Source organism: Nyctereutes procyonoides, unplaced genomic scaffold (assembly GCF_905146905.1).
Source record: "Nyctereutes procyonoides isolate TBG_1078 unplaced genomic scaffold, NYPRO_anot_genome, whole genome shotgun sequence".
Lineage (NCBI taxonomy): Eukaryota > Metazoa > Chordata > Mammalia > Carnivora > Canidae > Nyctereutes > Nyctereutes procyonoides.
Genome location: NW_026575130.1, coordinates 3973448 through 3988346, shown reverse-complemented (window position 1 = coordinate 3988346; position 14899 = coordinate 3973448). Strand labels below are relative to the sequence as shown.

The 14899-nt window shown below is 34.9% G+C and overlaps 1 protein-coding gene across 1 annotated transcript in view; it reads right to left on the bottom strand.

Annotated features, from left to right (window-relative positions):
* Positions 1-14899, bottom strand: part of LOC129521227 (bifunctional heparan sulfate N-deacetylase/N-sulfotransferase 4) — a 246980-nt gene that overhangs the window by 132221 nt on the left and 99860 nt on the right. Inside the window, exon 2 of the mRNA XM_055342506.1 lies at positions 7403-7490. Coding sequence (XP_055198481.1) covers positions 7403-7490 — 88 coding nt within the window. The remainder of the gene's footprint in view (positions 1-7402; positions 7491-14899) is intronic.

Below are 14899 nucleotides of genomic sequence, written 5' to 3'. Positions count from 1 at the left end.
AGTGATCTTTATACTAGAGATTGTCTTAATTTATAAACACTCATCACAAAGTTGGGAGTATATAAGATATTTAAAATAAGATATTTAAAAACCTTTTTTTTTCACTTCATAGATTAATTTCCCATCAGCCTTTCTCTTATTTTATATAATAGTTCTTATAATTCAAAGCCATGTGAGGCAAGCTTGTGACACTAGAAATAACTTAATGAAAAATATGATATCAAGTCATGCTGAGGGACCAAAGCAGAATTTCAAATGTTTTAAAGTCCAACTAAATGAAAATATTAAAATTTTGAATCCCTGTAAACACGTATTTTTCTATGCTATTGACACGTATTTCTCTATACCTAATTTTTGCCTAAATTATATGTGAGAATATAATTTGTAGTTCATACATCAACATATTTAACACATATTACAATCCATTAAAGAATTTGTGTTTAAATGAATGAATGTATAAATAAATAAATAGAATTTGTGTTCATATTTAACCTTTTATTTCCAATTTGATCTAGATTCAAATCTACATCATTATTAATTAAAAATATAGTATTTTTTTGTTCTCACTTAACAGTTATTCCCTTTTACCTCTCTAAATTCTCAACAAATAGGAAGTTTTTAAATTCAGAAGTAAAATATCAAAGAATTCACTTTTTGTCATCACTTGTGGAGGATCTTGTTATGAGATATAGCATATTTCTGTAAGTTCTTTAAGTCTGCCAATATAAGAATAATTTAGCAAGATCTGGGCTATAGGTTAATTTGCATAAGGCAACATTAAAATGTAATTTATAAAATTCCAGTGTCTGCATTATTGCTTTTGTACAAATGTCTGCTTTATATTTGCTCATTATGTATGAAATATTGTAATTCCTAAATGGTAAAAAGATGTTTGTATTTTTTTTTTTTTGCATATTGACTCTGGCATGGTTCCGTAAAGGTTGGTATATGCACTAAACTAATTTTAAATATTACGATAATTAAAAAGAACTGTGTGGTGATCAAAATTAATTAAACGTTACCTATAGTTACCTATTAGTTCTAGAACTAATAAAATCAAAGCTGCAGAATTTAAAATCAATATATAGGAATCTGATCTATTTCTATGCACTAATAACAAAAGAGCAGAAAGAGAAATTAAGAAAACAATCCCATTTACAACTGCACCAAAAATAATAAAATACCTAGGAATAAAACTAACCATGGAAGTGTGACACCAGTATGCTAAAGACTATAAGGCACTGATGAAAGAAATAGAAGATGAAGAAATTTCAAACAAATGGAAAGATATACCATGCTGATGGGTTAGAAAAACTAGTGTTAAAATATCCAAACTATTCAAAGCTATCTAAAGATTCAGTGATATTTTATCAAAATATCAAAAGTATTTTTCACAGAACAAGAATTAGTAAAACCTAAAATTTGTATGAAATCACAAAAGATCACAAATAGCCAAAGGAATCTTAAGAAAGAAGAACAAAGGCAGCCCTGGTGGCTCAGCAGTTTAGCGCTGCCTTCAGTCCAGGGCCTGATCCTGGAGACCCGGGATCGAGTCCCATGTCAGGCTCCCTGCATGGAGCCTGTTTCTCCCTCTGCCTGTGTCTCTGCCTCTCTCTCTCTCTCTCTCTCTCTGTGTGTCTATCATGAATAAATAAATAAAATCTTTATAAAAAAAAGAAAGAAGAACAAAACTGGGGGTATCAAAATCCCAGATTATTTATTTATTTATTTATTTATTTATTTATTTATTTATGGGAGACACAGAGAAAGAGACAGAAACATAGGCAGAAGGAGAAGCAGGCTCCTTGTGGGGAGCCTGACGTGGGACTTGATCCCAGGACCCCAGAATTACATGACCTGAGCCAAAGGCAGACCCTCAATCACTGAGCCACCCAGGCATCCCACAATCCTAGATTTCAAACTATACTACAAAACTACAGTAATCAAAACATTATAGATCTAGCATAAAAATAGTCAAATAGATCAATAGAATAGAATAGAGAGGCCAGACAGAAATCCATACTTATGTGATCATTTAATCTATGACAAAGGAAGGAAGAATATACTAGGGTAAAAATAGTCTCTTAAATAAATGGTTTTGGAAAAATTAGACAGCTATATGCAAAAGAATGAAACTGGACCACTTTCTGATACCATAAACAAAAATAAACTCAAAACAATTAAAGATCTCCATATAAGACCTGAAACAATACAACTCCTAAAAGAAAACATAGGCAGTAATTTTTTGGACATCAATCTCAGCAATAATTTTCTGGATATATTTCTCTAGTCAAGAAAAACAAAAGCAAAAATGAGTTTAGGCAGGATGGGACTACATCCTGCCTAAAAGCTTTTGCACGGCAAAGGAAACCAAGAACAAAACAAAAAGGCAATCTAGTGAATGGGAGAAGATATTTGCAAAGGATACATATGATAAAGAATTCATATAACTCAACACCAAATAAATCCACAAATAATCCATTTAAAATGGGCAGAGTTATTGAATAGACATTTTCCCAAAGAAGACATACAGATGGCCAACAGACATGTGAAAAGATGCTCATATCACTAATCATCAGGGAAAAACTGCAAATCAAAACCATGATAACATATCACCTAACACCAGTCAGAATGGCCAGTATCAAGAACATAAAAAATATGAAGTGTTGGTAAGGATGTGGAATAAAGAGAACCCTTGTGCACTGTTGGCAGGAATGTGAGCTAGTACAGCCACTAGAGAACAGTTGGAAGTTTCCTCAAAAACCTAAAACTAGAACTACCATCCAATCCAATAATTCCACTTCTGGGTATTTACTCAAGGAAAACAAAAACACTAATTGGAAAGGATATATGAATACTTATATTTACTGCAGCATTATTTATAAGAGCCAAGATATAGTAGCAACCCAAGTATAAATTCACAGATGAATGGTTAAAGAAGATGTGATATACATACACAGTGGAATATTACTCAGCTATAAAAAGAAATGAAATCTTACCATTTGGCACAACATGGATGGGTATCATGCTAAATTAAATAAGTCAAAGACATACAAATATCCTAAGATTTCATTTATATGTGAAATCTAAAAATAAAACAAGCAACAGTATCAACAACAATAACACAAAGGAGAAACAAACTCATATACAAAGAGGACAAACCAGTGGTTGCTGGAAGGGAGGGGGGTGGGATATGGGTGAAACAGGGTGAAGGGGATTAAGAGGTACAATCTCCCAGTTATAAAATAAATAAGTCATAGAGATGGAAAGTATAGCAGAGGAAATATAGTTAATAACATTATAACTTTGGTGACAGATAGAAATTACACTTTTCATGGTGAGCATATTATAATGTATATGACTTTCACTTCTAAAAATTTTTTTAAAGATTTTATATATTTATTTGGGAGAGCGAAAGAGCACAAGCAGGGGAGGAGCAAAGGGAGAGGAACAAGCAGACTCGTGCTGAGTGTGGAGCCCAACGAGAGACTTGATCTTACAACCCTGAGACCATGACCTGAGCCAAAATCAAGAGTCAGTTGCTTAACCAACTGGGTCACCCAGGCACCCCATGTATGATTGTGAAATCACTATGTTGTACACCTGAAACTAAATTTTAAATTAAAATTTTTTAAAATATTAACTTCAGAAAATGTGTTCAGGAAATTGCATGCATGTAAAACCTTCAAAGAGACAGGTAGAAAATATATTTCTAATAATGTTACTTGTATCAATAAATAAGTAGAGTTTATCTTTTCATTGTATACATGTTGTTGTTATGCATTGTCTTACTGAATAATTTATAAGGCACGTACACAAAAGCTGTTTCTAAAAATGCTATTTCTGTATATAAGAACAGTATTATTTCAGTTGATAATTGTGTTCCCCACGTTGCAGTGCAAACTCTCTTTAAAGGCAAGTAAATAAATACATAAATAAATGTATGTATGCAACCGTAATTTCAAAGTTAGAAAATCGAGTGATGTGCATTATTGTTTACTTTTTTTTATAAAATTTGATCTTATACAAAGTGCTTTTTATTTTTAATTTTTTAAAAGATTTTATTTATTCATGAGAGATACAGAGAGAGAGGCAGAGACATAGGCAGAGGGAGGAGCAGGATCCCTGTGAGGATTCTGATGCGGGACTCAATCCCAGGACCCTGGGATCATGACCTCAGCCAAAGGCAGATGCTCAAAACATTGAGCCACCCAGGGGGCTCAAGAATACTTTGAGCCACTGAGGTTCCCTCAAGAATACTTTTTGAAGTAATTATAATAAACACATAACACTTAGAATATGCTATGCGTTGTTCTAGATAAGAGAAATATTATTCTCATTTGGAGATGCAGAAACTGAGGCACAGAAAGTTGAAGTAACTTGTTTATGTTCACAAACCTAGTAAGTGTCAGTCTGGATTTGAACGAAAGCAGTCTGTTTCTATGCTCTGAACCAATACTTTATACAGAAAATCAAAAACAAAAAGCAAACAAAGGTGAATGGATGTAATACATTTTTTAAAAATTTCACGTTTGAAAGTTAATAGTTTTATATAAAGTGTCTATATTTTGTCAAATGAATTCCCATGAAAAAAAAAACAATAATAATACAATTTGCAAATATCCATTAGTAATTGATTGAATCCTATTTGATTTATTATTAATTATAAAGAGTAGCAATGTTCATCACTAGAAATTATGCCCTACACAAAATATTTGTAGCCCTTTATCCTAGAAGACATCTTAATGCTATGATGTCTTCATTCTCTGAGTTTTCATTGCACAATTCCAATCAAGCTTTACATATTTTCAGACTAAAACATTTTATTTTATTTCCAACTCCGCACTTTTATTTTTTCTTTTTAATCAACTGTATGTCCTTCCTCTTTCAATTTGGTACCTGTGCGTGACTGGCTGCTAGAGAAAGCTTAGCAATCTGTCCTTTTGGGTGAGATTGCTTTTAGCATGTGAAGGGCAGAGAAACTGAACGGGAAAGTATACATGGGAAATACAAATAAGTGGAACAGTCTAAGAAATGAAGAATCTATCATTATTACGCTGGGCATATGTGATTAAATGTCTTCAAAACAATGAGGCTCATCAATCAGCATCCTCATGCATTGGAAAATCAGAACATCCTGGGAGAGAGCTGAGATAGTCATTGTGACAAGGCCATCTTCTAATAGTTACACATCACAGTGGAGTGCAAGTGTAAGGAAAGCCCTTCCCTGATTTGCAAACTTCACTCCACATAGTTAAGCCTGCATAGAAGAATGTGACTAGATAACATAGAGGTGTGCCCTCCCTATAGTGGGCATCACCAATATTAATTTCACTCTAGAAGAAAATTTCATATCTCTGAGTAAATTAATAAGTACTCAATATAATATGATTGCACCTTTGAAATACAGTATGAATGCCTTTCAATGATTCTACACTTAAAGATCAACAAAAGTTTCATCTTTATATGAAGGAAAGAAAACTTCTGGGATTTACAAATTTATGTATATTGCCTGGTCTCTAAAGTGTACTAACACCACAGCATAACAGAAAAGAGTGCTTTTTCCATTATATTTGTTAGGTTAGTACCAACATAAAGAGCCAATAAAGAGTCAATAAGCTCTCTTAGAAGGCATAATTAAAATGCTTTTTTAAAATATCTTCCTCCAACAACTATCCCTGTGATATTAACTAGTGTGTTGCTCATTTCCTAGTGGATGTGTATTGTGTACATGCTCAGGATCGTAAAGAAGAAATGAGAAGTGTTATAACCTGCTATCAACATTAACTCTGTGAATGTCTGACAGCTTTAATAGTTCTGAATATGAAAAGTAAATAAAAGAGCTGAGGCAGTTATCCAGATATATTTCAACCAAAAGAATGGCTTTACTTGCACTAGATAGCTATTTAAGACAAAATAGTATTGTTTGCGTGTGAACTCTAAATAATCCCATAATTTTTCCCCTGCATGAGTAGATACAGCCTTTAGAGTTATCTGCTTTATAACTTCAGAGTCAGAGCTTCTTAGTCCTGAACTCATTTCTTGAGGGGGCTTTTGAAGAAGATTTACAAAGCCATGTCTATTTTCAAAACTGTAAGCTGGAATTGCTTTGCCTGTGCAGATATGATGACCCAAATCTCTTTCCGCAAAATGTCCTTTTAAAATATGCAATCATTTGCAACCATTTATCAAATGGTCTAAATACTAATTTTCCTTCTATTACTTTAAACAGATTTACATGTTTTAAATCGGGAGGGGAAAAAGCATTAAAGAAAAGCCAATAAGACGTCACTGCTTCAATATTCTAATAAACCATGCTGAGCCTCCTTGGTTAAACATTAAAAAGCTTCCTTGTGTAAATGAGCTGCATTTATGATAATTAAAGACTACCTTTGCACGGGATATTTTAAATGTCAATAACATGCGCGCATGCATAGAGGATACCATGAAATGTTTTCACTAAGATACTATGAAATAACAACAGTGCAAAGTCATAAAGCATTTGGCTTATAGCACAAATGCAGAAATAGGAGCAGACAGTAGGTATTGCCTTAATACAGGCTCTTACACACTATTTTGTGTTATTTTTGTCATTATTATAAGAAAGTCACTTCTCTGCACATAGTTTTCTCGATACTAGTGTCAGACATTAGAATGCTGATACTCAAAAAATAAAAGTCATATTCTGAAGGTGAAGATGGGTAAAGAAGTGAGAAATATCAGAACATGGAGTAGTGCATGAACACTAATCACATTTTAAGAATTTGTTAAGAAGCTGACACTGAGCAGAAGTGCAACTGTGACTGGACTGAGATGGAAAGAAATACAAACCTTATTATGATTGTTTTAATGTATGTTGGACCAAATTGTAATATTTTTAGGGAAAAATCCTGCAATGGAAGGTAAATTAAGCAATATGACCCTGTATTAATTTTCTTTGAGGCTATAAAATTCCTCTCTTATCACCAGATGTTTTCCAAAGGAAAGTAATATGTACAAAAAATGTCTGTCACCTTGACTCTGTGACATTTTAAAAACACTACCCACTATTATTATTATTGGAGTGTCATTGACATCATCATCACCATCATCATCATCATCATCATCACAATCACTATGCTTTCTACTTGGACTATGCTGAGCGACAAGATGCATAGTCACACTTAGAATAATTATCATGGCTTCTTTTACTGAGTTGAAAAAGTCAATCTTTTCCTCTGCCCTTGATTCTAACAGTATTTGCCAAAGTAAACAAGCTCATTGATTTTGGATTTGGCTATATAATGTACCCACATTTTTCCCATAATCAGTCTGGATATTCTATTTCTCCTACTTATGAAACATTTAAAATCCTCTCTCCTATTTATATGTAGCTGCCTGAGAACACAAAGCTCCTTCTTACCTGTGTGGTAAAACTTCCCTGAAAATCCAAGGTTGAAGGTAAAATTTGCAACCTGAGTGCGCAGTAAATTTTGAGTCTCTAGTAATGCCTGAAATAAATAAGAAATTAACATGATTTTAGAAAAATAAATATGAAGCTTTGGGATGCCTCTTTTTCAAATGTGTATGCATGAGTGAAACAAAATAATATGGGCTTTCTTGTTTTTGGGGTTTTTGATGGGTACTGTTATATGCTATTCATATTTCAGGTATTATAATAGCTTTTGTTATTTTTATTAAAGTTCACCAAATTATGAAGCAGTTAAGTCCTAAGCACATTATAAGCTGCTGAGAGGCAATTCTCTAACCACACAGCACTGAAATCATTTTTCATTTCCATGTGAGACATTTCTTGATTTCAGATTATTACACTTCTTTTCCTTGGGGGATATTTTTCAGAGTTGTTGGATGTAGACAAGTCTTGCATTTGTTGGTAAGAAATAGGAAGGTAACATTTGCTTGAGTTGCAATTTAGTATTTATTTAACTGTGTTACCTCCCCTATTGTTTTTTTAAGGTGTCATTGAGTTTAAAGATCGGGTTTTTTACTATACAAACTAAAGAAAGATGTATAATTTAAAGGGTGTTGATTGCAAATCTTGAGATATGAACAAGGCAAGGACAGATAGGAAATAGCCAATTCCATAAAGAAACATTTTCCAGGGATCCCTGGGTGGCGCAGCGGCTTGGCGCCTGTCTTTGGCCCAGGGCACGATCCTGGAGACCCGGGATCGAATCCCACGTCGGGCTCCCGGTGCATGGAGTCTGCTTCTCCCTCTGCCTATGTCTCTGCCTCTCTCTCTGTGTGTGTGACTATCATAAATAAATAAAAATTTAAAAAAATAATAATAATAAAAGAAACATTTTCCAACTGTGGCAAAATGTCCCTATTTTCTGTATTTGGAATTTTTCTATGTTAATTTCTTATTTGTAGAAAGGATAAGAACACACAGATAGTAATCTTAGAGTCGGACTTAGACCTGTAAATTTGCTGCCAATCCTTCAACTGCTATGCCAACATATGTAGTATAATTCAGAACTCTCCTATCCTAGTGCTGTTTAGTTTGCTTATTGATTCAGAATGCTTTTCGAGTTTTTAAACAGATTTTTAAAAGGGACTTACTTTGTTCTGATGAAAATGAGAAACTCATATCAAACTAGAGGTATTGGGGACGCCTGGGTGGCTCAGTGGTTGAGCATCTGCCTTTGGCTCAGGGAGTGATCCCACGGTCTTGGGATCAAGTCCCACATCAGGCTCCCTGCATGGAGCCTGCTTCTCCCTCTGCCTGCATCTCTGCCTCTCTCTGTGTATCTCTTATGAATAAATAAAATGTTTTTTTTTTTTTAAAAAACCAGAGGTATTAATAAGACCAATTTTTGGTCATTGCTATCCATATATTAAGGTAAATAGAAATATAGACAATTCTTTTGAGCGTTAGTCACAGTGGCTAAGCATTTGCTTTAAAAAATTGTAAAACTACTTAGTCCCCTGGAATTAAGAAGGCTCTCCTGCAAATTAGTTTGGTTAAATAAAAAAAGAAAATAACCAAAAGATTGGTAACTATATTATCAGTGATTATCCATGGGTACAGTTACATCGAGTGAATCTTGGCCAATCTTGTTTAAATATTATGAACTAAATGGAAAAAAGAAAAAAATAGACCTATTAGTTTGATTCAGTTGTATAAAATGTATTTTTAACAGTTCTTCAAAAGAACAAACGAAATATTAAAAAGAGGCTGGAGTCAAAAATAAAGTCTGTTGAACTAGTTGATCATATTGGTAAATCCTGTGGAATACAGACTTAAATTGAAAACATCATGCATCTTTTTATCTTGGTAAGTTCCTTTTTCTGGCTTTCTCACTTTATTCAATGCACAATCCTTGGGCCTCCATGTCTTGAAATAATTTTTTAAAAAAGTTTCTCCCTTCCCCTGTATTCCTTATCACTCCAACTCCCTTCCAACTCTCTACTTCTGAGTTCTTGAAGCCATTATTATGCATTTCTCCACTATCCATTCTTAAATTCACTTAATACATATTGTAATTGCATACAGTGTTGGGTGTAACAAGCATAGTCCCTTTAACCTAGGACCTCAGTGCCTAGAAAGGGAGAGAGATTTTAAACAGAAAGTCAGACAAATGTGTAATTACAACTCATGATAAATTCTAAAAAAGAAATCTAGAGCATTCTGTGATAGATGTAGTAAAGGATTTTAATTTATCTTACGAGAAAGTGGGCCCACATGTTTTCTTAGGGACAATAAAATAAGCATCAAACAAACTGCTTTTCCCTCAATCAACTTGCTTCCACTTTAGGAACACCCACATTGTCTTTTTCTTGGGCTTTGAAAACACTGTGGTCTCTAACCTGTTCCCATCCTTCAGTGTTATCTTCCTTCACTTTGCCTTACATTCTGTAATCATGCTAACATCCCAAAGGCAGTAAATGCACTTCATCCTTGGGGTCAGGGAGGCCATTTAATTAATGGCTTAGCTTTGTTCGTCATTTCACTTTTCTACTTCTGTCCTTTATCTGTAAATGGAATAATGCTTAACATCTGTTTCACACTATTATTGTGAGGGTTACATTGTATAAGGCACACAAAGTGCTTAGCTAAGTGCGTGGCACATAGTAGGAACTCAATAAAGGCTGTAAATGAGCACTCAATATGTCATTCTCTTCCAGCCAACTAGGGATTATTTACTGATGACTCCTCATTTCCAATTGAGCTACATGCATTGCTAATTCCCCCAAATCACCTTGTCTTCTGGGTCTATTCCCAATACCTACATTTCTCCATGCCTTTTCTCATTATGTTCCCCTTGCCTAGTTAGTCTCTAGCTGCTCCCCATCCCATTCCTCAAACCCACCCATTCTTTAAAGCTCTGCCCGAATGCCACCTTTTTGTATGAAGCCTGTCCTGATGTCTCAAAGCTTTTCCTTTTCTCCTCTCCCAAAGTAAGTTCCCAAATTATTTTTCTTAAGACTTGCATTGATTTCCACTTTACTACATCAGTTTATATCTTACTTCTCCTAGTCTATAAGTGCCTTCAGGTCAATCAATGCTTACTTATTTTTAAGTATTCTGTATTGCTAGATATATATTTATATATATGGAAGGCATTCAATTGAATTAATTTCATTTATTTTTATTAGTAACATATTCCTGATGGTAAAATGATAAACACAGTTCATGGACCACACCATTAAATGATATCAGAACAATATGAATAGGATACTACATTTCACCAGCACACTTATATCATGGATATTTTATAATTTTATATTATAGATTGCCTAGTAAGACAAGCTCACAGAAGCGAGGCCAGAAAGATTTTTTTCTGCTGCTAATTAACTCTATGAAGAATTTGACAGTCCTTTCCATTGTTGAAAGAAATAGAGTTGTCTAGTCATATTCTCCCAATATGTAATCTTGATTAATGTGGGAGTAAAAATGATAATTTCTGTAAGTAAAAACAAAACAGGGCAGCCCGGGTGGCTCAGCGATTTAGTGCCATCTTTGGCCCAGGGCGTGATCCTGGAGACCTGGGATCGAGTCCCACCTCAGGCTCCCTGCAGGGAGCCTGTGCTCCCTCTGCCTATGTCTCTGCGCCTCTCTCTCTCTCTGTGTCTCTCATGAATAAATAAATAAAATCTTTTTAAAAAAAGTAAAAACAAAACAAAACAAATGGTTAAAAAAGCAAATCCTAAAAGGTTCAAAGCCTGCCTACTTCAGTATAAAAAAATGTTCTTTTATTTCCAAAATTCAGGGAAAGAAAATTTACATGGTCTTTTACTGGTAAAGGAAGAAAGACACAAATTATTTTAGAAAAGCTTGTTTATAAAGTAAAAGTAATATGTCTTAATTAGAGATAAAAATCAAATTGCAAGGCTTAGGAAATAGCATGTAGCTGTAGATATTGTGAATTCTATGAGTTACTGGTTTAGTCTTAATGTGATAGGGTTCAGGCTTGTGTACTTTATCATAGACCCCAGTTGGCTCTAAAAATGGCATAAGCAATTGTTTCCAAGTTGCCCATATCAAATGAATCACCAGAATACTTCTAAAATAACTTTCCCAGGCCCATGCTCTGGGAATTTTGAATTAGAGAATAGAATAATAGAACCCAGGAAACTGAAGTTTTAATGATTCGTATAACTTCAAATTGGAGATTATAACCATCAAGGAACATTGGGAAATACTGTTTTAGTGCATTGTTTATACTAATTTCAAAGTATTTTGCATAAGTCTTAATCTACTCCGATATTTAGGTTAATATAAGACCAATGCAGGGCACCCGGGTGGCTCAGTAGGTTAAGCATCTGCCTTCGGCTCAGGTCATGATCTCTGGGTCCTGAGATTGAGCCCCATGTAGGGCTTGTTGCTCAGTAAGCAGAGTCTGCTTCTCTCTTTCTCTCTCCACCCCTCCCCACTGCCCATGCCCTCTCTCTCTCTCTCTCTCTCTCTCATCCTCTCTCTCTCTCAAATAAGTAAATAAAATTTTGTAACAAAAAAAGGCTAACCCTTACTCTAAATATATATAGTTACTAAGACATGACTATTTATGTATATTGATATAGCCTTATGCTTTCAAAATTTCAAATCTAAACAAATTAAATACAGATGTAAGCTTTTGTTCCTTTAACTGTCTTATATAGTTTTTTTTAAATATATGCAGTAATTCATAAAAATGGTATGTTATTTATCTTACAAGATCTTGGTGTAAGGCTTGCATTGATTTCCAGTGGGAATCTGAACAGGTTACTTCTTTTTTTTTTTTTAATTTTTTTTAAATTTTTATTTATTTATGATAGAGAGAGAGAGGAGAGAGAGAGAGAGAGAGAGAGAGAGAGAGAGAGGCAGAGACACAGGCAGAGGGAGAAGCAGGCTCATGCACCGGGAGCCCGACGTGGGACTCGATCCTGGGTCTCCAGGATCACGCCCTGGGCCAAAGGCAGGCGCCAAACCGCTGCGCCACCCAGGGATCCCCTGAACAGGTTACTTCTATATTTATTACCTGGATGGATAAAATTGCTTCATGAGAAGTTTAAATGGCCTACCCACAACACAAGGAGAGAGCCAAAATTGATCATGTTTGCCTTACACTTGGTCCAACCTTAATAACTTCAGGTCCCACTACAGTAAATCTGTGGCCACCCAGGATGAAATGACTCACAATTCCATGAACTTTTGTGCAGACTATTTGTCAATGCACAAATGAAGATGAACAGGGCTGACCGAGGGTAAAAGTATGAAGCTTTTGAGATTTGCCTTTGATAGACTCTGCCTCCCTTCTTGTTCATCTCCTTCCCCTTGGAAGCAATCCCCACTTCTTCAGAAACCTACTCTCCCTCCTTTCTTAAAAATAAACTCTTACTGTCACTCAACTCAAAGTGGAAACTGTCTGATATAATTTATACATTAAAAGAAATTTATCACACGAACATGGCAAGCCTTCCACAGGATTTTACACTGAACAGTTCAGCTATGATTGTGGGATGGATGAGTTAACTAAAGAAGAATGAATGAACGTTTGTAAGAATAATACTGAAGAAATGTGGGAGCCTTTTCTGGGGAGGAGAGTTTGGGGTTTCTTCTGTGGAAATCACACTCAATTTGAAGAACAACTTGCTCAATAGAAAAACTCTATGGCAGTTCAGAGCAATTACCCTCTTGTCTTTCCACACATCACTCAAGTGTTGCATTCCCATCTCTCAATCTTGCCTACATCTCTGGGAAACCAGGGATCTGAAGCTCACCCTCTGGATTCTCTTCTTCCTTGTGCCATTATTAATTCATCCGTTCATTGAAACAATATTAACTGAAACTCTGCTATATTACAGGAACTCTTGTAGGTACTGGGGACATGGGAAAGAATGCTAATAATAATTTACTTTTACTATTACTAAATAGTAAAGTAGTGAATACTAAATAGTAAATACTATTTACTAATAATACTTTACTTTTACTGTGTTAGTTACAGTGAGAAGCACTTTACTGGAATTACCTTTTTAAATTTCCCTGTGATCCCTTAATTAATCCTACTTTACAAATGAGGAAGATAATGCACAGAGAGGCTAAATAAGCTACAAAAGATTATGGAGTTGGAAAATATCTGGCAAACAAAATTGACAAGCTTGTTATTCTTGTGGAACTTAGGTTCTATTTAGGCTTATAGATGATACACATGGAAAATCAATCAAATAATTATTTAGTTGCAAATTATAGTTAATCGCGCAAAAATAGTGTTATAATATATGCTATTATTAAAACTAACAGAGAGTGCCTACATTTCAACAGGATAGGCAATGTGCTCTATGAAGCATCTCTGAAAAAGCAGCAATTCAATTGAGGGATAAAAAATGAGAGGCCAGCCATGCCCAAATCAGGGCTCTGGAGGAGTGTGCTCCCGGCAAACTGAGCAGTGACAACAGGCTCAGTGTCAGGAAGAACCCTGGCATCTTAACACACCACACTCTATTTCATCTTGCATGAGGTAACGATTTACATTTTAAATCAATTCTCTGGCTACTTGCTGAGAAGGAATTGTGGGAAAACGAGCAAAATCAGGAAAATCATTGAGGAGGCTTTTGCAGTAGTTTCAGTAAGAACAAAATTAAGGCATGACTTCTACTGGGCATACTGGGAATAGAAGGAAGGAAATAGTGTAATTTTTGATGGACTAATGTGGGAAGTGAAGTGGAGTTCAGATTTCATTAATGCTTCAGATTTCTGACATTCAGTGAGATGGGGGAAGAGTTGGGAAAGGTTTTGAGGGAAAAAACACTGTTTTCACTGCTACACTGAACATTTTCTCACAACAGGATAACTGTGTTGTTGAAACCTCTACAATACTCTTAACGGGAAAGACAGAGGTGAAGGTCCTAGAGCATAGCATCATTGTTTTTAAACCTTTGTTATCCATAATTGGAGGGTAAACTTCAGGAACTAACTGCACAAGGAGTGTATATATTGGTAAAGGGAATAGTCTCATAGCATAAAGAGTGCTTTTTGCATACTGGAAGGTTAAACATTGATGCTGATTAAAGATACTGGCAAAAGAGAAGAGAAAATCTGAAAATTGGTTTGACCTTGCAAAATAATATTAACTCGTGTCACGTATGTGAAGAGTTTGCATTTTCTGCTTGATTATCAAAGAACACAATGAAGGTTATATAAATCATTAAATTTGAAGTGCGTTTATAGTGTTGTAAATTTTATTTGATTGCATCAGCAAAAGAGTCCATGTGACTTTGATTCCTTTCCCAGTGGGTGTAAATGGATTTTTCTGTGCCCTAAACTTTGTTACTGCAGAGTGTCCTGGGCAGCTTCGTGTTCACAGAATTCCAAGCCATTTTTACCTTAGTCCATTCTGAGAATATGTGAGATGAACTTCTGCTCCTGCTTTCTGGCTAGTAGTCTGTTATTCTCCCTGGGGTCAGAAAATTTCCTTAA